General features: G+C 54.6%; 1 protein-coding gene across 1 annotated transcript; it reads right to left on the bottom strand.

The window, feature by feature from the left end:
* Positions 1-2777: 2777 nt before the first annotated feature.
* C19H6orf132 (chromosome 19 C6orf132 homolog) lies at positions 2778-17640 on the bottom strand. Its single transcript, XM_065698524.1, has 5 exons — positions 17369-17640; positions 12991-13106; positions 8161-8236; positions 4930-7816; positions 2778-4573 (listed from the first exon to the last, which is right to left on the bottom strand). Exons 1-5 carry the CDS (start codon positions 17511-17513, stop codon positions 4468-4470), a joined length of 3330 nt encoding a protein of 1109 aa, XP_065554596.1. The 5' UTR covers positions 17514-17640; the 3' UTR covers positions 2778-4467.
* Between the last annotated feature and the right edge of the window lie 7569 nt (positions 17641-25209).

Below are 25209 nucleotides of genomic sequence, written 5' to 3'. Positions count from 1 at the left end.
CACCGTATCCCTGTTTAATGCCAGGATGATTCTTCAGCCATAGGGCAAGGTAGGCTGGAAGCCCTGCTTGTTTGCAGGAAGCTTCTCTTTCCGAAGCTTGGAGTAGGTTTAACTTCTTTTCAGCTATGCTGAGTGGAAAACTGTCCAGTATTAAACCATGTTAAGTTCTTCCCATCACCACCCAGTGAGCAAAACACATAATGGACAGTGAAGCCTATATGAACAACCGGGCATTATTGACTTATTCCTGCTTTTACAATGGCTTAAAGACTTCTAGCAGCACAACAAAACAAGAGATGAATGCTTCAGCATCTTTGGGTGAAGCTTTATGTTCTGCCACAGGAGGGCAGCAGCTGCCAGCTTGAGCGGCGCAGCAGCTTCCATCCACCCCCCCCAAATTGCACATTTCTCTAAGGAATATCTATTTCTTGGGCTTTACCACTTACGTTTGGGGGGTTTTGCCATCATAAGAAGCACGGAAGGATGACTGTATCTAGGAGTCCTTCTTGTTGCGTTAGCTTGGCTCCCAGCTGCCCTGTTGCTGGCAAGGCTGTATTGAACAGTTGCACCCGCATGCAGGCACAGCCACCAGCAGTCCCACATCGATACCTGTTGACGTGGTAGCTATGGAATGGAGCAAATTCTCTGGGGTTTGTGGTATTCTCGCCCTGTGCCTGCACTCCACACTGTTCAGGTTGGGTAGATACACCATGGCTAGAGTAAAAGCTTCAAACATGCACACTTCCCTCGTGAAGAGCCTGGTTCTGTAGCCAGAGCAGGATGAAAGAGCATGCACATAGCTGTAATTCAGAGGAATAAGCCACTGAAGACAAGCCTGCCTTTAATGTTGCTGCTCGCATTGCTCATACCACGTTTTCAATTGGAAGTACAACATTCTAGTTAGGACTTGCAAGTACGTACGAGTTCCATTCCTAATGAAAAGCCCCAACCCAAGGACTATTTATAGAAGCAGCACAGGCCGAACTGCACAAGCTCCTCCGCCAGCCTGCCTAACCAGCTGGATGTGAGGGGTGTTTGCAGGGATGGGGCCGTCAGGGCTTGGTGCCCGTTCACTCCTTAAAAACACTTTAAATTGCCATAGGGTTTATATCAGGTGAGGAGAAATTGGACCCAGCCCTCTATAAGCTGAAGTTCAGACTGTTGCTGAGGCCGGTTTGAGCTGCATTTCCCTGTCCTTTTAATCTTCCATGCAAAAGATGACAATCTGACAGCAGACAGACCACTTAAGCAATACTAAAAGAAGTCAGACCACACATAATAAAACAATACGTCCAGACATATTTAATGCAAGAAAGTTGGTGTTCAATGGCACTCATAAATAAGAGACTTTGTTCAACACTTTACAAGTAAAGCTCTCAGTTATACTACATTAGCAGGTACTTTTGAGGAAGAAGCAGCTGCAGGGGGTAATTTAAGTTGCATCAAGACCTGAATGACCAAACTGCATCAGAGAGGGCTGAAGTGAGACTAATCACATCGTCAGGCTTCAAACTGGGCTATAAGGTTGGTTCCTGGGCTCCATCGCTACTCCCCTTAGTTTCTTCCTCTTTTATTGCTAAATTCATATAATGAAACAGAGCCAAGGAGGAGCACAACAGGAATCAGAGCACATCTACGTGCTGTCCTGACACAGTTACCTGACAGAGGAAGAAGGGGGCTCTTCCCATCCCTGCAGCTGAGAGGTCCTTGCTCTTCAGTACGGATTTAACTTCATCCATAAGTGCTCCGGCTGCCAACAGCTCTGTCAGTGGTTTCTTTGTACCCCAAACAGTTCCCAATGGCCCCAGCATAAACGTGTGGTTGTTGCTGAAATCTGAGGCTTTTGCTTAATGCATTCAGAAGGAGCAGGGAGAGCCCAAAGTGTTTAAAGAATAGAACTGCTTAAAACATGCATGCCAACCAGTTTTACGGCTGCGAGCATGTCCTACCTGATTTACTTACAGCCTTAGTCCACCGTGCATTCCCAGCAGGGGAATGAGTGTTGGCTGTTTCATAGAGCTGACATTATCGTGCTTCTAATATTAAATATGAACAAATACACACCTAGAAACAAGACACTCCACGCTGTATAACACCACCTTACAGCTACCTAGGAATCGCATGTCTGGGTGAAACAGTAGATGTGAAATTCGAAGCAAGTGCTTCACATTTTGCCCTCAGAAGAAAACACTCTCGTGTTGGGGATACGCTATAATTTAGGAGAGTTCTTGAGGGGGGAAAAACTCACTCATACAGCCACCCTGCATTTCAGGGCAAAGTCAATGTTGAAGGCTGATGTCTCCCAACAAACCTTTACATTTAAAACTGCTTTTGAGAACTCATTTGCAGTTATAACTTCGTATTTTGGGAAAACAATATCAGGAAGGGGAAAACAATCAGGCTGCAACATTATCAGAAAGGCATCTTTGGGTTGTTTTGAGTTCAACTTCATCCAACACTAAACCATGACCCCAGAGCCACCCAAAGAGGGTCATGGCTTCGCTTCCATAGTAAGAATCCTCCAGGTACTCCTCACATGGAGAAGCTTCAGTGTTTTAAGAGGGAGGACTATTCTGCATGACACTGGCACACCTAAATACCCAGCGTGCTACTCCATAGTCGCTTTGCTCCATAAACATTTGTTCAAGACCAACACCCAGATATTTAAAACGTGTTCTTTCAATACCGGCTGGGGTGAGCGCATCTGGAAACCTTCCAAGTCTCTGCGATTTACTGGCATAGAAATGCCATTTGAATTAGCTGTTAGACCCATCGCGGTGTTTGCATTTTCACTTTATTCACAGCAAAGTAACGTTCAGAATACTCGGAGGCTGCTGCAATACTCGAACCAGCGGATCAATGATTAGGTGAAGTTGGAAACAACATGAAACACAGAACACCAACAACGTGACGATATCGAGATAACTCGATAACTCCACCCCGAACAGAAATGCATCACTGAGTTTTGGAGTTGAATCGTAGAGCAAAACCTGCTTCCAGGCACACAGACACAGGAGTGTGCAATGCGGGCTTAGCCGGAGTGGTACTAATGGTATTGATAGGATCGAAAAGAGAAAGTGCTTTCCATAAAGGTAGACTCATGTCTCAAAGTGCTTTTAGTTTGTCAGTGATTAGAAAACGTCCTCTACAAGTTTTTACACTTATCTTACAATGATTCTCAGCAAGTTTACTTAGAAGGAAGATCCTAGGTTTCTGGTTTCAGGAAGTTGGGATTGAACACTTTGGTCTATCATGAGGCTGCATATCTCGCTCTGTAGTGTTTTATACTCTTTAAGGCTACTCTTATCTCTCACCCCATGACATAACCATCACTGGAGGCACTGGCAGGAAGAGGGGACAGGCTTGCACCCAGCACCCAGACAAGCACTTAGGGAAACCGGCTCCCTTAGGTGTCACTGCAGGAATTCCACGCACCAGGAGCATTGAATACTCTACAATTACACTGAAATTTAGCCTTCTTAGTCCCCCACATCAGCCAAACCAAAGCCAAGTCTCAGTATAACAGCTTAGAAGGACTCTATGGCTTAGCTTTTAGAGGTGGGGTTTACATGGGAATGAAGTGGCAAGAGACCCCTCGAGGAAAGCACCACCAGCACAGCACCTTGGTGGGTCACTGACACCCACCAGCTGATAAAGGACTGCTCGGGGTTTTAAGCCTCCGAAGTGCTTTACAGCCACCCACCCAGGCCTCGCAGCCTTCCTCCGTGAGGAATAATCCCCAACAGAAACACAGTGACCAAAAGGCATCGGAAAGCAAGGGCCCATGCTCCCAAAGCTGCTCCCTGGGGAAGGGGGCTCAGATCTTGGGGGCAGAGCTGTCCCTGGCTCAGCAGGACAGGCACTGAAAGCCAGGAGCTGGTTTTAAGGCACTGGAGTAATTGATTTGCTTAAGGCTGTGGTAGGAGGTGGGGACAGAAGAGGTTAGGATGTAGACATCCTAAACTCCCTTTCCATCCAATTGGCCTCACGTTCTTACTTTAATTCCCCTACATTTAGCTTGCTTCCATTAGGCACATCTCCCAGTTGGTTTCCCCCTTTTCCTGAGCATTTTGATTTAAACCAACTGAAAAACCCAACTGAAAACCATCTCTCCAGTGGTGATGCTCTTTAAAGAGAACTAAGGATACTTTTTGGCTTTCTTAGAAGACCTATCAGTCTGAAAGGAATACAGTGGAGGGGAGAAATAGGAGAAGGAAAACCATGTTTGCTCACGTAACGAGACAGCAGCCTGTCGTCTGCAGTAACTACTCTCCATCACAGTCATCCAAGAAGAGTCCAAGTCCCGGGTTCGCTCCCCACCTCCTCCATCAGTGGTTTCAAGCAGTGCATTTGCCAGGCTGGGTTGGGACCACCCCTGGTGCCCAAAGAGAAGCAGACAACCAAGTGAGATGCCTTCTTCTCGCTTCCCAGCCAGACGAAGGTGGCAGAGCAGCCCTGAGGACAAGCCTATCGGTGCCCGCTCTGGTAGGTGTAGGAGATGGGCTGCCGAGCCCCAGGCCTGACCGTGAAGGTGTTGGTAGGTCCACTGTACTGCGAGGTGCCAGGGAGAGGTCTGGAGGGAAAACAGAGGGAAAGTCATCGAAATCCAAGGAAACACTTTGGGTTTATTCAGTATCACAACTCTATACTCTTTAATCTAGTGGAGCAGGGTGGCTTTTGTCACCTTTTGCCTCCATTCAGTGGCATGAGGTGGAGAGGGCCATAGGCACCATGGTTATGCCTGGGACCAGTGCCACATCCATGGTTCCTGGACTGAGGCGGCAGGAGAGGAGGAGCAGGCACAGCCAGGCACCGAGTGGCACCACATGAGCCAAAGGGCAGTGCCTTATCCCTGTCCTCTCCTTCCCATCCCTCCTCTCCTTCAAACCAAAGGGACAGGGGAAGGCACCAGCTCAGGGCTGCACGTACCTGGGGGCTGCCACGGCGCTGGGGGGTGAGAAATCCCCATTCTGCCCTTTGTACTTGGCATCGGCGCTGCTGTACGGAGCCGCTTTCCCAGCGCCATCAAGGGACGTCCTCCGGCCCTGGGCACTTGTGGGGCCGTTCCTATGGCCGGAGCTGAGGCGACGGCCGCCGTCCCCGGCAGAGGAGCTGTAACCCCCGGGGCCATAGGAGGAGAGGGTGCCCGAGGCACGGGGGGCTGCAGCAGCCCTGGGGTAGGAGCTGTCGGGCTCGGAGACATAAAGGCGCTTCTTGATGAGCGGGCGCGGGTTCGGGCAGCGGCTGATGTACCCGGCAGAGCTGCTGTAATCCGGGTACTGCGGCACCAAGGCGCTGGTCCTCCTGCTCGGCTCCGGGGCTGGGGGGTCGTGGTTGCCCCCATAGTTGCGGCCGTAGCCGGGCCACCTGAAATACCGCGGGGGCTCTGAGCCCCGGCTGCAGTCGGGGAAGCTGGGGCACTTGCGGTTCTCCTCCCGACCTGGGAGAGGCCCCTCGGTCTCATCCGCCTCGTTGCTGAATTCGGGGGGGGGTGGGATAATCCCATAGTCCAGCACCATCTCCCCGTTCTCCTCCTCCCTGTGCACGCCATGGCGGGGTGGGATGGGCTGTTTCGGCTGCCCTGCCTCAAGGAGCCCTCGCAGGAGGCTGGAAGCATCAGCCCGCCGGTGCCCGGGGATGCTCATGGGCTGCGCATCACCCACAGCGCGTGTATCCCGGCCCTGCTCCGAGGAGCTGGAGAAGGATGGAGGTCTGCTCCAGCCCGACCCCGCTGGTGCCACCGCAGGCAGCCGGGGCACCACGGTGAAGGAGCCAGGCTTGGACTCATGGCGGTAGAAGCTGGTGGAGGTGGTGTCCGACGAGGCACTGCTGGGTTTCAAGGGCAGCCTGGCCCGCGGCACGGCTCCCACCTCACCCGGCTGCCGGCCCCGCTGGGCTCGCTGCCGGGCTGCCAGCAGCAGAGCCATGGGGGACCCCGGCTCCACGCGCTCGCCCGTCACCGGGTGGATCAGCTCCTCCTCTTGCCCTGCTCCCGAGGGGCTCCTGGACAAGCCCATGGGGCCGGGTGGCTCAGCCGGGCTCGGGGCACAGGGTGGCTGGGCTGAGCCGGCCCCAGCCCGGTGCACCTTGTACTGGAAGATGGGCGCATCGGGCTGCGGTGCTGAGCTCTGTGCAGGAGAAACGGGGGGTGATGGTGAGGTGGGAGCAGGGGGCTCCTCCACAGGGCCCTGAGCTGGGTCTGAGGGGCTCACGCTGGTGTTGAGGGGCTCGGGAGAAGGGGTCGAGTTCTCTGTGGTCTTGCCTGTGGCAGGAGCAGGATGGTCCTCGTGCCCCGTCTCATCCTTCTCCACTGCAGCCGCTGGTGCTGGGAGCGGGCTTGGGGCTGGTTTTGGCAGCACTGGTTCACCCGGGTCAGGGCAGCTCTTCCTCAGGTCAGGAGGGCTCTTCCTCAGGTCAGGAGGGCTCTTCCTCAGGTCAGGGGGGCTCTTCCTCATACGGGGGGTGCTGCCACCATCCTCGGAGCCCTGTTTGTGGCTGCTGAGCCCCATGGCAGGTTTCCCTTCTTTCTTCAGGGACAGCACAGCCTCCAGCTCATTCCTGATCTTCATCACGCTGCGGGGCTGTGCGGTGGAGCCGCTGTCCGGAGCGGGGAGCCCCGTGCTGGGAGAGCCACCATTGGCAATGGGGATGCTGCTGGGCACCTCTTTCTTCTCGCTCTTGCCTTCTACAGGTAACTGCACGTCCTTCCCTGCAGGCTGGGGCACACTGAGGCTGGGTTCATGGCTGCTGGTGTGGTTGGTACCAGCATCCATGGGCTGGGGAGCAGCCGGCTTCTCCGCTGGCTTCTCCTCCCTCCGTGGGGAGCGCAGGAGGGCAGAGAGCTCGTGCCGCAGCCTGCTCAGGTTGCCAGCATCCCTCCAGTCATCCTCAGCGGTCGGGTAGTCCGGAGGAGGGAGGTCCAGGTCGTTGGCAGTGAGAGGCTCAGGGTTTGGAGGAGGAGAGTCTTTCTCGGCTGGTTTGGGCTGGGGAACCTTCTCCACCTCGGAGCCTGGCTGCGGGGACTGGTGCCCAGCAGGATTCACCCCTTGGCTGAGCCCTGCACCCGGCTTGGGGCTCAGCGGTGGGGGTGTTGGCTTAGTGATGGCCTGTCGCAATGGGGAATGCCTTCGCTCCGCTTCTCCTGCGTAAGCCTTGGCCGCGGGTCTGATGGTGAAGCAGGGCGGGAGCGGGGGCCGGGCATGGGGCTGCCTGGGGAAGGGCTCCTGCCCCATGGGCTGGTTCTCCTGCACCGGGATGGAGGAGGACCGGGCTGGGGCTGGCGGGGGCACCTTGAAGGACCTGGGGAAGGTGAGGTGGGGCTCAGGACAGTGCTTGGGCTGCAGGCTCTCCTTTGGGCCAGGGGCAGCAGGGACCCCAGCCTCGGCAGGGCAAAGCGGACCCTCAGCATCCGCCTGCCTCGTGTTCAGCACCGTCTCGGACTTCCACTTGGAGATGCCGGTGCTGAAGGGAGCCGGGTCCCGGCTGAGCGGAGGAGCTCCCGGTGGGGCTGGCGGGATGAAGTCCGGAGGAGCCGGTGTGCTGGGCGAGGGCAAGGCAGAGGATGGAGGCGGCGGAGCTGCCATGGCAGGAGGTGGTGGCACCACCTCAGGCGGTGGCGGTGGAGGCAGCATTTCGGGTGGCGGAGGGACCGGCGAGGCTGGTGGTGTGGGTGCCGGTGCTGTTGGAGGGGGTGGAGGGGGCACCGATGGCGGCGGAGGGATGTCTTCATCCAGGTCATCCCCATCGAGAGCCTGTGGGCGCAGGTCCCCCACCGAGCTGTACATCCGGTAGTTCCCATTGATGTGGGAGCCGGATCCTGCAAGGAAGAGCGAGAGCACAGCAGTATGAGCGCCTTCTCCATCAGTGCAGTGATGGCCAGCGCCGCCTCTGGCCAGCTATCCTCCTAGGAAGCTGGTTTATAGTGCCGAGCAGCTCTTTAAAGCTCGCAGCACTGTAACAGCCACTACGCCTCACCCCTTAGAAATGAATTCATTTTCAATGACTTCAAAACCAAATTAATAGTAGACTCTGTTTTGGTAGGAAAATCCCATGATCACACTGTCTGCTCCAGCGCTTGGTACCCGCATCCTTCCTTCCCCAAGGGCACGGTGCTGCTGAGCACTTAGTGCCACCCAGGATGCAGCAGAGGAGATCCCTTACCAAGAGCTGGTTTTTCCTCAAAGTCTTCTGGCACCGACGGCGTTGGCACAGCCACCCCATGGGATTCTTGGGCATTCTGCAGTAGTTGAGAAGAAGGAGCTGTTAGTTTTATGCCCAGGGTTATCAGAGCACAGGCCCCAGCCTGTATAACTGCTAAGTTGTCTACACAAACAGGAACTTGATGGGATGCAGGGCTGTTTCCAAGACATGGAGTTATAGGGCTTAAAGGGATGAGCAATAAAGGTTGCACAAGCCACAGCCACAATCCCCCTGTGCTGGTCAGGTGAAGAGGGGCTGGAGAGGCGCACGGCTCTTTCACATCCACATTTAGGGCTCCCCAGCCCCAGTTTCTCACCATTCACATCCCAAGCACGGGTTCTGTGGGCACTGCTCCCCACCAAGCACTGCCGGCTCGCGCCACAGTCAGGCACGCACCACACCGAAGTCGCAGGCAGACCTCCAGCTTTTTGGGAAACAGCAGATGTGAGCACTGAGGAAAAGTGCTGCCTGTGTGGTTTGTGCTTCACTCTCAGTTACTCCCTTTGCATTCACGCTGAACACTCAGCAGTGCCTTTAGCCAGTACAGGACCATGCAATTTAGCAGCCTACACATCTGCCAGGATGCTTTGTGTAATTACAGCCACCCACCAGGAGATATTCATGGCACACTGACTCACCTGCAGTGCTGACCAGGGCTCCTGCACACCTACCAGGCGCAGAAAGCCTCTCCTTCCCTCCACTGACTCACTGCAGGGAGATTGCAGCTGCTCAGCACGCCTACATTAACATGTCCTGAACACAAACTGATGCTGAATCAGGCTGTCAGCACAGACGTGACGGAGGCAGTGGCCTGGACTTCCACATACCAGCACTGGGAGAGACCCATAGCACAGAAACAACACTCCATGAGCAGCAGAAGCTCGCAGACCCCACGGGCAATGGTCAGGGACACACTGTCCCATTCCCAGGCTCCAGTGTCCACCCTCTTGCACTCCTGCTTACCTGGGGCAGGTGTTTGCATTAGCTGTTAACAGCCCGTTATCCTGCCATCAGCCTGCACCAGTGCAGTGCTGTTCTGCATACAAAAGCCTAGATAATGATTGAGCCCTGCCCTTTGCCTTTCACTGGTATTATCACTATTTTTACAGGAGATTGCTACGGGATTCCAAAGTCTCCTTGATCAAAGGTTAAGTTGGGTTTATACAGCCAGCCCCATGCAGGGTGCAGACAGTGCATTAGCATCACACAGCCCTGGGCATGGGGAATGAGGAAGAGGAGAGCTGCTGGGGCAGAGCTGACTTGAGGAGCAGCAGCCTGGGCTCCCGCAGAGAGCTTTTGACAAAGCAATAAGGAAATGCAGGTTTCACTTGCAAAGTCCATCAGATGGACCAAGGATCCTCTACAACCACAAAGATCCCTTCTGAATAATGAACCAGTTATTGGCAAGCCAGGAGAGAGTGAGTGGGAATTCACATTCCTGGGATTGCACAACCAAATGGACAACTTTGTGCTGATGGAGAAGGCGAGGTTTGCTGAGGCATGAGGACGGCTCTGCTTGTGGTAAGCCAACAGACTAGGTGAGCCTTATGGCCTCAGCTGAGACCTCTTTACTGCTCCCAAAGATACTGTACAAGGTAGAAGAAAGATCCTTAACTTCAGCTGGAAGCCAGAGGGAACACAAAGGCTAACAGAGGCACTTCAAGGGCCGGTAATGGAATTGTCCAGAGCAATGAGATAACAGCCCCAAAGAGGAGTATCTAAACCAGCTCCAGCAGTTCCCATTTGCCATGGAAATGTATTGCTGCCAGTCTGCAGAGCACACGGGGGATCTGTTCATTTGCAGGGAAACAAAGACGTCTGAGCGCTGCATTCCAAGCGCCATACGCGTCACATGTTTGGGTAGGAGTAGAAAGGGAACGGCAGTCGGAAGAGATCCATGCAAAGCTGGAGGAAACAGGCCGCATAAACGAGGAGCGATTTCGGACGTGTCATTTCGGCAGGGCCTCAGGACTGGGCGAGCCTGTTTCACACCAGAAGTTTCTGTAGCAGTTGCGAGCGCTCAGCATCTCTCCAAAACCGCCCGTCCCCACGTCATGAGCTGCCTTCGGAAATGGAAAGCATCTCCATGCGCTGCCAGGCTCCAGAGATGGATCGGGAGATTGCTCCCCTCTGCCGCGTTTGCTCGGGGTGTGCCCAGCCCAGCAAAGCTCCAGCTGATTCAGAGCAGGGCTGCTGGGGGCGGTGCGCCAGGAACCAGCATTTCCAGTTTGCGGTTCCTGAATCAGATTCCTGCGCGGAGGATCCCGGCGGGGGAGCTTTCGCTGTAACCACCAAGAATCGCTTTGCAGCACCAGCACACAGCCAGAAACCCCCGTTCTAGTGAAGGGGCCTGCCTGTCCTCGCGGTGCCCAGCTCCCCAGTCTCTCAGGAGCCCATGGCTCCCATAGAATCCCAGCCTGGTTTGGGTTGGAAGGGACCTCAAAGCTCCTCCAGCTCCAAGCCCTGCCCCGGGCAGGGACCCCTTCCACTGGAGCAGCTTGCTCCAAGCCCCTGTGTCCAACCTGGCCTTGAGCACTGCCAGGGATGGGGCAGCCACAGCTTCTCTGGGCACCCTGTGCCAGCGCCTCAGCACCCTCACAGGGAAGAGCTTCTGCCTAAGAGCTCATCTCAGTCTCCCCTCGGGCAGGTTCAAGCCATTCCCCTTGGCCTGACCCTACAGGCCCTTGTCCCAAGCCCCTCTCCAGGTTCCCTGCAGCCCCTTTAGGCACTGGAGCTGCTCTCAGGTCTCCCCTTCAGGAGCCTTCTCTTCTCCAGGCTGCCCCAGCCCAGCTCTCTGAGCCTGGCTCCAGAGCAGAGCTGCTCCAGCCCTCGCAGCATCTCCGTGGCCTCCTCCGCACTTGCTCCAACAACTCCACATCCCTCATCCATTAAATGAACTGGGTTGGGTTTAAGGCTGCTTCTTACAAGAAACTGACCAATATGCAACCAAAAGACATCCTGGGGTGTCAGAGGGACCAAGGTATCTCCAAATGTGAAGAGCTATCCCCAGACTCCAGGTTTTGAAGCAGAGCTGTGGAACTCGGTGGTTAACTAGAGGAATTTATTCCCTCAGGATGTCAAAGCTCTGCCAGCACCTGCAGAGCCCAGGAAGCCGGGTGGGCAGGGGGATGCGATGGTACCCAAGAGGCAGCCAAGCCCCCTTTCCTGCAATCCCTGCTGGGACTCGGGACAGCCTAAGGGAAGGTGATTTGGGGGGAAGCATCCCGGCACAGGAAGGCTGCGGGGCAGGGTGTGTGCATCCTCCTGACTCACAGCTGTGCCTCCGAGCTGCTTCCCAGAGAGCCGGTGGGTGCGAAGGAAGGGTTAAGGCCGGAGCTGCAGAGCAGCTTGGCGCAGACAGGTACGTGGCAGCGGGAGCGCCTGTGCCAATTCCAGTCCCAGTCAAACCTCATCAGAATAATGCAAATACCCAGCACAGACCAGTCCTTCCGAAATGTTTCTCATTCCTCCTGGTTTCTTTAAACCTGTTACTCTTGGAAGAGAAGGACAGGCTTGTGAGGGACCCTCACAAGAGCAATAGAGGGGAGAAAAGCCCCAGAGCCAGCAGGAAAGCACCATGGCTTGGGAGACAGCCCTGAGCCTTTATCTCAAGGACGCACGTACTCCTTATTCCTCCATCAGACACACTTCCACTACCATAGCATCTGAAAGCTCTAAGAAGGTGCAAAAAGCCCTCTAGAACCCTGGAGGGATGGGGTGCCCACTGTGGTCGCACACCCAAACTGTGCTACTGGAGACGGGTCCCTCAGGACCAGTCTTACAGTTCCCAGGATCCCAGACGAGGTTTTTCACTATGATCTTCAGGAAAGCATCACAGAGGGCACAACCCCTTTGTAGAACCTGCGTAACCCCATAACTTCCGGATTATGCTCTCCGATGGATATAATAGCCCCTCCCGACAGTTGTCACCCCCCACCCCAAGCTGTCCTCCCAGTGACACCCGCACAACCCCAGGAACTCCCAATGGCACCCAGATGACAGCAGCCAGCCCATTCTCTGCTGAAGGTGGTGGCTGCTCTAAGGGACAAGGATGTAGGAGGAAAAACATCCTTTGCTGTCAGAGACGATTTCCTTGTCAAGACCAAAGGCTTTGATGTGTTTTACTGTCTTTACTGACCTCCACTTCAGATTTAGCTATTGCCACCTCCAGACTATCTCTGAGCAGTCAACAGCTCACTGTACTCGCACACACAGCGGCAGGGTTGAAGCCAGCAGTGAGTGCATGTGGCTTCTGGAGTCCCAGCTGGGTTAAAGCCACCTCCGAGCCCTCTGGGTCTGGCTGCTTTGGTGCTTGCTGCTCAGTCCCTGCATCCAGATGGAGCACTGGGAATGGTTTCCCTTATACAGGGATTGAGAATCCTCCTCTGCCCAGACGCCTGCTGCGTCACCTCCTCGTTCCTGGGCTGTAAACAGGACACAGCTTTGCTATTGCTGTCTCCAGCAACACGGGTGATCCAGAGCCAGATACTGCCAGCAGCGGTGAGATAAAACGTGGTGCAAGCCAGATCTATCATCTACATGCTCAGCAATTTTTCCTTTAATTGAAAACACAAATCTAATGATGCTTACGTCTGATGCCTGAGCATCTTGCTTATGTCCAACACAGCCCTGAACTCAGATCACCTCCTAATCCCTCGTATCCAGCATTATTATAGAGTGGTTCTGCTTTTCATTTACTTTCTTCCCTCGGGTAGAGGATGAGAGCAGCAGCCAGCCCAGCTGGTTCTGGGCACTGCCACAACGAATCCCAGCACCAGGCTGGATACTCACAAGGGGTAAGAACGTCAGCAGCGGCCGGACTCTCGGACGTGGTTTAAGTGTTGCCGTGCCAGAGTCAGTCATTGTCCCAAAGCGATTGTCGCCATAATACACTTCAATCACATCACCTGAGGGGAAGAGAAGACTGTTAGGATGCGCAGCCACAGCACTGTGTTTGAGGCAACAGGAAAAACAAGCACAACACCTGATTTCTGTGAAGAATTTGCTGTATCAGCTCCCAGGAATGGCCAAAACCCATTAGATTCTGAGGAACATCCAAGTGTTTTGAAGATAGGGGAGAAAGACCCCAAGTGCTGGCAATGCAGCCCCACACTGCAGGGCAAAGAGCCTTCCCAGAGCTCCACATGCCGGAGTTTAATAAGCACAGATGTCAAGGTCTATTCTGAAAGGCTTATTTCGAATAGTAGCTAACTGAAATGTACCTCAGGAAGGTCAAAAGTTAGCAGAAGCACTCAATTCACTCCCCACCCAGGTGATGCTTAGGGAAGGAAAATGCTTCAGGAGCAACTGTACAGTGCCACAATGCTCTGACCCCTGGGAGAGCAGGAGTGGGTCCAGGGCTGGTACCCACAGACCAGCTCATGGACTTGACGACCACAAAGGTCTTCTCCAACCTAGTCAGTTCTGTGCTAAGCTTGGTCAGGATCTGACCTTGGTCAATCCATCTCCCATCAATTGATGGGAGAGGCAGCAGCAGAGCCTGACCACACCAGATGGAGGGAGGGAGGCTCCTGCCCTTCCTCACCTGCTGACCGCTGCCTCCGAGTTAATTACAGGTTCTTGTCTCAGCCCTCTCATGACAGCAGGTCGCTGTCATGACACCACAGAGGCAGCAGAGGCATCCCTCACCTTTGCCTTGTGGCAAGCAGGAAGGGGCGAGCAGAGGGGAATACCTCCCTGCACCGCTCGGACACAGCCATGGAAATGGGACACACAGGGGCTTCCCAAAGAGGATTTTCCCCTTGTTTTAATCCCATCATCCAAGGCAGCAGGAGGGAGGAGATGCAGCTGCTCTCCCTGCTGTGGTTGAGCACCACCAGCATCCCTAGCTGTGCTGCTGGAGCAATCTCTGACCCCGGATGCAATTGGTACCAGGGGACAAATAGTGCCTGCCACAACACTTGGACACCTCAGCCTGCCTTACAGAGACATGCTCTGGACAGCAGCTACTCTCAACGAAGTCACCGTGGCAGAAAGCAGCCACAGAGCCCCAGCGTCACAAGCAGGAAAAGCCACCAGGTCCTCCAGGTTCCCAGCCCTGTGCTTTTTACCCTGAACCACACCTTTTTGGGCCGGTTTATTTCTGACCATGAATAAAGCTCATAAAATTAGTTTAATTACGCTCTTTGTGTCTGCTTAACAGCATGAATTAACAGGCAGAAGCACCGGAGCACGTAAACCCCACCTTGGCTGGAAGGAGACACACAAATCGTAGCCAGGGAGACCAACATTAAAGGGAAAACAAGGGAAGGAGGAGGAAAACAAGCAGAATGGCTGTGAGCAGAGAGAGAACTGCAGGAGCGCTCCCAAACAGCCTTCCATAGGGGTTTCAGTGAGAAGAAAGAAGCAACCAACCTCCCTCTCCACCCTGCAACACCAAGAAGTGAAGAGCTGAGGTTTTCCACCCACTAAAAGAGGTTGGAAGCGAATCCTTCCGCTAAAGTGTGAAGCACAGAAAGTTCCTGTCGAGTATCAAGCAATTAAAAGCCAAGGAGCAGAAAGGGGGAGGTTGCAAAAGCTCCACAGCGAGGTGAAGGGGCCGGGCCGCGTTTCTAAGCCCCCAAAACCCGAAGCAGGATTGCCTGCCTTAGGAGCCAGCTGGTGGTGTCACCAAATCCCTGCCCTGCTTGGACAGGCAGCGATCGGGCAAGAAGTTCTTAGGGAAACAGAGCTTTAGTGAAGAAAGAGGAGGGCAGACGCTCCTGTGCGCGGTCTCGCTGCTGAAAAGCCCATGCATGAACACCAGGAATGAAGAACCCGGCCACGCCAGGGGCTGGGCAGCAGCTACCCCAGCCTCTGCTGCATCGATAGTTCAGGGGCAGATGAATTCCACACAACCTTGAAACCTGCCACTGCGTCCAGCAGGAACGTCAGCTTCTCCTTCCTCCCACCCACTACACCACAAGTTACCCTGGGATACACCCAGGAGCATCCATCGTGCTACCGCTGCCCTTATGGTCAGCCACGATGTCCTCTCCCTTCCACTACAAGGGATCCTTTGCATAAAGGACATTTTCACAGAGCCCCAGACTGGTTTGGGATGAAGGGAGGCAAAAGCTCATCCAGCTCCAACCCCTGCCACGGGCAGGGACCCCTTCCACTAGAACAGGGTGCTCCAAGCCCCTGTGTCCAACCTGGCCTTGGATTTCTTTAGCTTTCAAAATACCAAGCACTTCAGTTCGTGTGGTCCCACCAAGAGTTAGCAGGGCACAGGAGGAGCTGCTGGCTTCCCCAGGACAGCAGAGATGCCATCAAACAATCACTATTTTCCCATAACGCCCTGGGTGACCCCAAATCCAGTGAGTAAGCAGCATGAATTAAGGCCAATGCAGCATGAGAGTTTGGATTCAGACAGTTTGGTGGAGCAGTGATAGAGCAGTTCAGAGACTTGAAACGATGGGAGTTTATATTAAACAAGACACCAGGTAAACCCAGTGAGAAACTGCATTGAAGATCACAAGGTCTTTGATCCTAGATTACTAAGCATCCCTAACCTGAAGGTGCTTAATTAAAGTCAAATGAGGTGCTTGTAGTTGTGTTTCCTTTGCTAGATAAACAGGACTTGCCTGCTAAGAGCCTGTCACCAGCAAGACCTGTGCTCTGCCAGCCTCGTTTCCTGGAAGGAGGGATCAGGAAACGCCTTTGGAGGCCGCAGGAAGCGGCTCCCTTCTACCTTGGCTACACTTTGGGCACTTTCTGACATTCGGCCTGTCCTGGAGTTGTGTCCTCAGCCACGGGAAATCAAACAGGCAAATCTGCAATGCAGGCAATGGGACTTCTCGCTCCTTGGGGGTTGCATCACCTGGAGTAGGCGCAGCAGGTTTGACGCTGGGGTATCCACAGCAAGGAGGCGGCACCAGTCACTATATTCAGGAATCTCTGAGTCAGTGACATGCAGACCTACACCCATTCCACATTGCTTAACTTGTGTTTACTTTGTACCAAAAACTAAGGTGGGGATCAGCAGCAGCAGCGGACTCCTTCTGGCAGCGGCGATGGCTTGAAGCTGCACAGCAAAGAGTCAACAAACAGCGATGGGGCTTCACCGTGGCACTGCAGAAACCGAGGGTCGGGAAGGTCTGAGCCATGGACTGCGGAGCTGTGAGCACGGCATTCCTGGTGAGGAGCCCGCAGCTCCGCACACGCTCCTCTGAGCGCGGTCACTCAGCGCCGGTGTGTCACAAATTACATTAATGATATAAGTGCCGAGGGGATGCTGAGGAGTGATTCAACGGCTTTTATAGAGGCTCAGATTTCAAGGACTGCTGGCTTTCACTTTGGAAGCTGATCCACACAGCAGTTCCCCACACCTGAGAGGAATGCCTTTGTACTGCAATTGCAGCCACGGAAATCAGGCTGCTAATAAGCAGACACAGCAACTCCTTTTCTTTTTCCTTTTTAAATCCAAACCACATCAGAGAGCAGCTTGAATCCTCCTCGGATTTACAGCCCGTAGAAATCAGCGCTTTTCCTTTTGCGCTCGAGAGTTGCGCGAACCTCTCCGTCCCGTTTTCATTTTATCTTTAGTTTCACCGGCTCAGCCTTCAGGGTGTAACCACCTTGCAACAGCATTCATGGACAATACTTCAACACTGCACAGCTCAGCAAGCACCCAGGCCGTTCCTAAGCTTGGAAGGAGCTGCTGGAATCTTACAGCCACCAAACTTCATGCACAACCTGCTAATCTTTTATCTACCTGGCTCCACTGCTGTTAATTTGGCTCCCTCCTCCATGAGCCTCCAGGGCACAGTATTGCAATTAAAACCACGGAGAAACACAAATAAACCCGCGGAATGGGCAGCCCTCAACCCCCTCCAAGCACGGAGCCCTGCACGGAACAGGTTCCTAAAGGAAATAAGTAAAAGCTGGGGAGGCGCTGATCGAACGCGGAGTGGGAAAGAGCTGCGGGGAGCAGTAAACGGGATGGAAAGCAGCTCGCTTTAGGCAAGCTGGAGCTCCCGGAGAGGGGGCCGGGACCCACCGGAGCCCGGCGCAGGTCCCAGGCTCCCCGGAGGGCCCCTTTGTCCCGGAGCCCGCAGAGCGCACGCACCGCTCGGAGGACCCCGGCTCCATCCGCACTCCCTTCCCGTCCCCCCGGTCCCTGCTCCCGGAGCTGCCCCCCTCCGGGAGGTGGGGAGCGGACACTGACCGGTGCCCCCGGCGCTGTCCGAGGTCACCTCCTGCGTGAAGATCCACGGCGGGTTGGTGGCGAACAGGGAAGCGGCGGCGGGGCTGGGCTGGCGCTTCCCGAAGAGGCGGCTGAAGGTGCCCTGCACCGAGTGATGCTTCTTCATCGTGGCGAGCCCCGGCGCTGCCCGCCGCGCTCCGCACCGGCATCCCCGCCGCACCGGGGCCGCTGCCACCACGCAGGGATGAGGGGGGGCCGGGCCCGCAGAGCCCCTCCCTCGGCCCCTCCCTCCACCCAGGTGCCTCCTGTCGCACCGGAGCCGCCTCTGCCCCGTGAAGCACGGGGTGGTTTGGGTTGAAGGGAGCTTAAAGCTCCTCCAGCTCCAACCCCTGCCATGGGCAGGGACCCCTTCCACTGCAGCAGCTTGCTCCAAGCCCCTGTGTCTAACCTGGCCTTGAGCACTGCCAGGGATGGGGCAGCCACAGCTTCTCTGGGCACCCTGTGCCAGCGCCTCAGCACCCTCACAGGGAAGAGCTTCTGCCTAAGAGCTCATCTCAGCCTCCCCTCTTTCAGTTTAAAACCATTCCATTGTTTCACCACATCTGATTCCTCCTCCCAAACCCACCCCAACCCACACTATCAACCTTTTCAAGTTAGCCCCATACTGAGCATCCAGGTTTGAGATCTGCAGGTGTCCTTGAGTACAAGGAAATGCCAAATGGGGCCAGGGGAATCTGAAGCGCAATCTTTTCCCTCTGCTCTGTGTGTGTGTGCTGGGAAGCAAATTAGCACTGAGCTTTTGGGGAGAGCATCCAAGTCCTCATCCTCCACGCACAGATCCACACCAGCTTCAGGGGGACTGTGCCTGGCCTTAAACCTCACCCCAACCCAATGCAACCTGTGTTGTAACCCAATGCAACCCGTGTGCTGTGAGTGCTTGGGACTTCCTTCATGCAAAAGCTTAAAGATAGTGAGACTTGACCCCAAGTCTGTCTTGGTTTCGGGTACAAAAGCAAATGTCTAACATTGATGGCAATTTTCTGTGTCATACATGTCAAAAATGTGAGTTAATGTGTAACATTGGTTATTAATAAATGCTGGGATCTCTGGAGAACTTTAAACCCCAAATACCTGTCAAAACATTAACTCTGAACACAGCTCACAGCTTCAGGGCAAAGCCACCCTCTCTTATACCCATTCCCACCACATTTTTAGAGTTAAATGATGGAGGCTTCAGTGATAAATATCACTTAATCACTTCGAAGTTAAGATTTTTACCACCTTCCTTTTTTTTGCTACAAAGCTCAAATTAGGACAGTGAAAAATGAGTGCTGTTAGGGTATTTCAAAAGGAAAACCTGATCATGGCATAAACTGCCAGGCAGCACTTAAATACAGTGAATTAAGAAAAGGAGGGTTAAAATCTGGTACCACAGGGATTCAGTCCCGCAGTTGTAGCGTACAATCACACAATGGTTCAGGTTGGAAGGGACCTTAAAGCTCCTCCAGCCTCAACCCCTGCCACGGGCAGGGGCCCCTTCCACTGGAGCAGCTTGCTCCAAGCCCCTGTGTCCAACCTGGCCTTGAGCACTGCCAGGGATGGGGCAGCCACAGCTTCTCTGGGCACCCTGTGCCAGCGCCTCAGCACCCTCACAGGGAAGAGCTTCTGCCTAAGAGCTCAGCTCAGTCTCCCCTCGGGCAGGTTCAAGCCATTCCCCTTGGCCTGTCACTATCTAAAGGGGGTGTGCACAGTTATGCCCAATGCCCCATGCTCGAATGGCAGCCGGCTCCCAGTCCGCTCTTGCGGCAGCGGTGCTGCGGAAAGGACAGCTCTGTGCCATGCACATGACCTGCAATTAGTGGGACTCACGCCTTGCTGACAGTTATCTTAACTGCGGCTTGTGTGGGACAGGGAATGGAGACAATCCTGCAGACATCTGCCCGGGAACACGCCACAGGGACCGACAGTTGTGTTTCAGATGGGATGGGAGGAAAAGGGATTGTCCTGCCTGCAGGCAAGAGCAGGAAGAGAATGGAAACTGGGAAACGGCATTCCCCCAGACAGCTCAGTGCAGGACCCAACCCTGTGAACCCCAGACATGTAAAGAAAATTCACTGACAGCTCTTGAAAGCAGAAATTGGATGAAACGAAGGACCTGGCAAGGCAGATTGACATTAGATATTAAGCCAAAGCTCTTCCCTGTGAGGGTGCTGAGGCGCTGGCACAGGGTGCCCAGAGGAGCTGTGGCTGCCCCATTCCTGGCAGTGCTCAAGGCCAGGTTGGACACAGGGGCTTGGAGCAAGCTGCTCCAGTGGAAGGGGTCCCTGCCTGTGGCAGGGGTTGGAGCTGGATGGGTTTTAAGCTCCCTTCCAACCCAAACCATTCTGGGATTCTATGATAGGCAGGACATATGTGCTTGCTGATATTCAGTCTTTGGGTGAATTTGAGCAGGATATGCAGACAAAGTGAAGGAAAAGGGGAAAGAAAAGAGGAGCTATTTTAAGAAGAGAAGCCAATAAAATCCCATGGAATGAGAAAGCCTGGGCTCGTGCACGGCGGTGTCCTACAAAGTGTCATTGCACCAGAGACACATCAAAGGGGCTGCAGGGCCGCAGGGATGCTCTGCAGGATGAGGAAGGTGTGATTCAGCCCCCGAAGAACTGCTCTGCCCTGGGCCAGGGGGGACTCCAGAGCAGCTCTGGGCTTGGGAGCTGTACCCGAGCCACCGCCAGCGATGGTTGAGCCTCACCCTGGGTGGTGCGCGTTGGAAAACACACTCCTCACCGTGAAGGGCTGCGTGTTCCAAGGTGAATTTATTACCCCAGCGAACACAGGCTGCTCAGCCGCTCTGCAGGGGCTCATGTGCACCCTCCTGTCTGTCTGTTCCAGGTGAAAAACGTTTGCTCTCGACCTCCCTCCTCCTAACAAAGCACAGACCTCACCCCAGGGAAAGCCCAGGGCTTGCAGGAGCGGTGTGGAAGGTTTGCTTTGGGCAAAGCATTAATGTGAAAGGGGCAGCAAAGATGCGCAGCGCGGTGGTACGGCTGCTATTCGAAGGGAGGACGAGTGCCACTCTCCTATCTCCATCGAGGCCACACAGCTAAAGGTGGGCCTGGCACAGAGCTCAGGAAAGCACTTGGAAGATCGCCATCAGATTTTATGGCATAGAAATGGCCATGTGAGCTCTGCTCTGATGTAACACGCCACAGTGTGAGGCTGCCTTTGATCCTATTGCAGGTAAACACCCCAGAACAATCTGCCTTCGCATCAGCGTGAGGAGCTGCACCCTGCAGATGCATAGGGTGCATCTGCAGGTGTGTGAAGCGCTTGTGCGGTGCAGATCCTCATCCAGACCTGGGGAAGGATGGGAGGAGAAACCCTCCTGCCACGGACAGGCAGCAGCGGTGGCTCCGGTCGGATGCAAACCCTCCCTTGTCCCATAGGAGAAGCAGCTCCCTCCTCGTCTCCATGGCTGACCCCCTGTGCTCCCCAGCACCCCGTGCCCGAGCAGCCCTGCTCAGCCTGGGCCCCGCTGTGACAGCTCCCACCCTCATGGTCGCAGTGGCCCCAATGGTCACAATGGCCCCAGCAGCCGCGGCAGCGCTGCCCCCAGCTCCAGCACAGACGGTCCCGTGCGCCGGGGTCCCTGTGTGCTGGTCCGCAGCAGGGAGATGGCCTCGCAGGTGGGAGCTCACGGCTGGGCAGGAGGGATCCCGCATTCCCTGTCCCCTTCCTCGGGTGGCCGGGATGGAAGGGTCCTGGTGGTGCTGGTGTGATGCCTCGTCCCGCCCCTGCGGCACCACCAGCATCTGCTGAGAGCTCAGAGCAAACCGCGTGTGACAGCCCTGGGATGGCTCCATAGGGACAAGCTGCAGGATCAGGGCTCCCTTGCTGCAGGGCAAGGGGGGTGACAGCGGCACAGGACAGGACGGGCAGGGGAACCCTCATCTAGAACGGAAGCCCGAACCCTTGGTGATCCCTTGTTATACTGAAATCATTGTTCTCTCTGTGACCCCACCTGTGAGGATGTTCCCTGACAGACAGCAAGCAGTTTAGCAGGGATTAGGGATCTCTAAACACATGCTGCATGCAATAGGATTATGTGGGATTCTTCATTCAGCCACTGAGCTCTGGCAGTGCCAGAAATAGCGCTGTGGACATCGAGCTGGTGCTTCCCCTCAAAGACAGCGATCACGGAAGCAGATGCACTCCCCCAGCAGGGAGGATGCTTCTGCCAAGCTTTAGGTGCCCCGAGGGATGAGCAGCAACTCCCGGGGCAGCCGAACCCCATCACAAGAGTGCTTCACAAGGCACGGTACCCTGCCTGTCACCGGGAACGGCTGTCAGCCCCCATCACCGAGTGCATGCAAGGCTTGCACATCTCAGAAGCATCTACATGACTTAGCAGCTGGGTTTGCAAAGCAGCCACGGCCTCTGCTCCCCACCCCAACTGCACTGCTTTAATAACACGAGCACCTCCCTGCTGGGTGGACGCAGTTGCGGTCGTGTGCGTACTTGTCTCTTATCTTCCGAAGCGAGAAAGGCCACGAGCTGTAATCATGCATGCATGTGAACAGGATCGTTTCGGAACAAATCCGTGTCCGGGGCAGGGCCACACAAACCGCACCGAAATGATGGTCACGGTACAAACTGTGCTCTTCAGGAGGCAAAATCCCGTGATTTTATCCATTGACTTAAATGGAAAAGGTAGGGATAAAATGTTTGAGTGCTGGCTGAAATAACACTCGTCCTGAGCTCCAGCAATGGAACCTTGCGAGCATCTGGCAAACAAAGTGGGGAAATGGGTGGCAAAACCTGGTGGTGAATCCATGGGGATGTGGGCATTTCCCTCGAAGGGGATTTCTAAACAATTTGCTGGTGTCCCCCTCCTACCAGGTTTCGGAGGCAGTGCTCGGAGCACAGGGGACAGAAATAGAGCACCCAGTAAATAGAGCACCCAGTAAGCCGGGGCGTCACGGAAACTGGGAAACCTCCTTAGTGGGTTAAAAATAAAGGCAGACAGCAAAGCGTTTATTTAGGACGCCCAGGAGTAAAGCAGTTAATTGCTGGGGAAGAGCCAGTTTCCATTAGCACGGAGGAGTCATCAATGAACACAAGATAACTGAGTCACGGTTAAATAACAGCAGCAGAAATAGCTTCTCAGTCAAGCAGAGCCTTGGAGCAGCCACGGGTGACAGCTCAGCCCCACGGGTTGTCTTGGGGCACACGTCCACACCGCCTCCTCTGCAGAGGGGAGGTGTAAATGCACAGCGAAGCTGGCAATGGAGCGAGGACCACAGGGACAGCTCGTGCATAGGGCTGGTGGCACTGGCTTTGCCCCAAGACTTGGAATCATAGAATCATAGAACAGTTAGGGTTGGAAAGGACCTCAAGATCATCCAGTTCCAACCCCCCTGCCGCAGGCAGGGACACCTCACACTAAACCATCCCACACAAGGCTTCATCCAACCTGGCCTTGAACACCGCCAGGGATGGAGCACTCACAACCTCCCTGGGCAACCCATTCCAGTGCCTCAGCACCCTAACAGGAAAGAATTTCCTCCTTAGATCCAATCTAAACTTCCCCTGTTTCAGTTTGAACCCGTTACCCCTTGTCCTGTCACTACAGTCCCTGATGGAGTCCCTCCCCAGCATCCCTATAGGCCCCCTTCAGGTACTGGAAGGCTGCTCTGAGGTCTCCACGTGAGACCTCCGCTTCAGCAACGTGACCCAGCTGGTGGTGAGGAAGAGCTCTGCCCGTTATCAACAACCGGCACTTTCCCTGCACATCCCCGGGAGGGGGAAACCCACGTAGAGATTGGGAAGAGCAGTGAGCACAGCAGCGCAAGGCGCAGGGTGGTGGTAGGCACCCACAGAGGGACCTGCAGGCTGCTGAGCCGATGCCCCAGGCTGTTTGCAAGGGACAGTGCTATGGTTCTGTCATCACTGATACATCCCATTGCGTCTTGTGGGCCAGACGGGGTTGAACCATTTTCATGGCTGGTTTGCCATAGCTGTGGTTAGGTGCAGGCTTTACAAGGAACAGGCGCTGCTGTCATTTATAGCTGTTACAGTTGAGATCTTCATCTGGGGCTGGGGTTCCTTGTGCCAAACACAGAAAGAAATTGCATCCTCCAAAAGAGATGGAATGGGGGAGCCAGGTCAGACTGACAGCAGGAACATCAGAAACTGGATAGCACTTTATATTCCCTCTGCCCTGTTACAAATAACCAGCTGAAACGCAAGTCAAGGGAGAATCAAGTGCATCGAGTCTTGCCATGTGCATTTCTCACTATGATTTCTTCTATTTCCACTAAGCTGCTTCTGTATTTCCAGGGCATCATTTGATTTTAAACTCACTTTAAGCACTTTGAGCAACACCACCTTTGATTTTTAGCTAAAGAAATGGAAGTGTTCAAGGCCAGGCTGGACACAGGGGCTTGGAGGGGAAGGGGTCCCTGCCCATGACAGGGATTGGAGCTGGATGAGCTTTAAGGTCCCTTCAACACAAACCAGGCTCTATGAAATGTAAATGCCTGCCTTCCCTGCATTTACTCTGCCTACTTGACTGCCTTTGCAATGGGTGTAAGCAGGCTGGTATTCCCTAAGCTCTCCTGGTTTGCTTAACTTGCTGCTTTTTGGTTACTAGCACATAACCCTTGCATCAGGGCCTTCTATCCTGGGGAGGAGAGCAAAGTGTGCAGTCAATTGCAATGCATTTGTCTGGTTCTTTTGCCCCATAGAGGACTAAACCACCAGAAGCCCCTGGCAAAGACCACAAGAGACCAAAGGGAACAGAGGAGACCAAAGCGAAGCAGGACGTCTCCCACTCGCCGCCCATCCCAAAGAGCCGGCCACCTCCAGCACAGCACCACAGGGACCGGCCTTTGGCTGCCCACTGCATTCCTTTTGTCGCCCATTATGGGAAGCGTCAGCCCAGTTCCTTCCATTTTCTCTTCTACCAATCGACTTGCTCCAACTCGTACAGCCCCTTCTACACGGCGCAGAAGGCAGCGTGCGGGTACCGCTTCCACCGCGACACCGATCACACCAGGAAGGTGATGGATGTCCCAAGTGCAAACGTTGTGAAATGGAGACCCATCCGGGGCAAAAAGCCCCAGGGAAACCCAATAAATCCCAAGAAATGAAACCCGCGATGTGTTCTGGGGTGACTTCAGCTTCCCACCGGGTGCCTGAGCGACCACCAGTGAGCACACAGGGTGAGGAATGGGTGGTGAAGCTGTCACTGCTCCTCAGACAGACGTGCAGGGTGGGTTTTGCTCTCAGATCCTAGTCCGGTTTGTCCTGTCATTTGTTGCTACCAGCTTACGTGGAGGCACTGTGTGAATGGTGACCCAGCCAGGCCCATCTGCACAAGGAACCTGGCTTCTGCTCGTGCTTTGAAAGGACTTCTTCCTTCACTAGGCTTTCCCCAGACACAGGCAAAGCGTTGTTGGTAGTGAACGGAAAAGCACGTTTCATTTGTGGTGCTCAGAAAAGAGATGCTATTGGAGCTGAAATCGCGGGGGCACGCGCCTGCAGCTCTCCTCCGGAATGCAGCATGAAATATCCGAGGCAGAAGCTCTTCCCTGTGAGTGTGGTGAGGGATTCTGATCCTGGACAACTGGATGTGCTGCTAGCAAGCACCTGAAGGAGCTGTTGGGCCTGTATCCACATTTAATACCCAACCTTTCTGCTATGAATGAATGTCTCAGTACTGCAACCCCTCTCTGTGCCACAGGACGGGCTATCCCAGCCGCATCCCTTTGGCAGTGGGTCAAGGTCCAGGGCACCCATTAAAGTACCACTTTGCTTGCAGAGCTGTGCCTGTTGCTGCTGGCAGTGCAGGATTAGCTCTTCCC

Source organism: Lathamus discolor, chromosome 19 (genome assembly GCF_037157495.1).
Source record: "Lathamus discolor isolate bLatDis1 chromosome 19, bLatDis1.hap1, whole genome shotgun sequence".
Lineage (NCBI taxonomy): Eukaryota > Metazoa > Chordata > Aves > Psittaciformes > Psittacidae > Lathamus > Lathamus discolor.
Note: the sequence above shows the minus strand (reverse complement) of the source record. Positions and strands in the feature narration are given on the sequence as shown.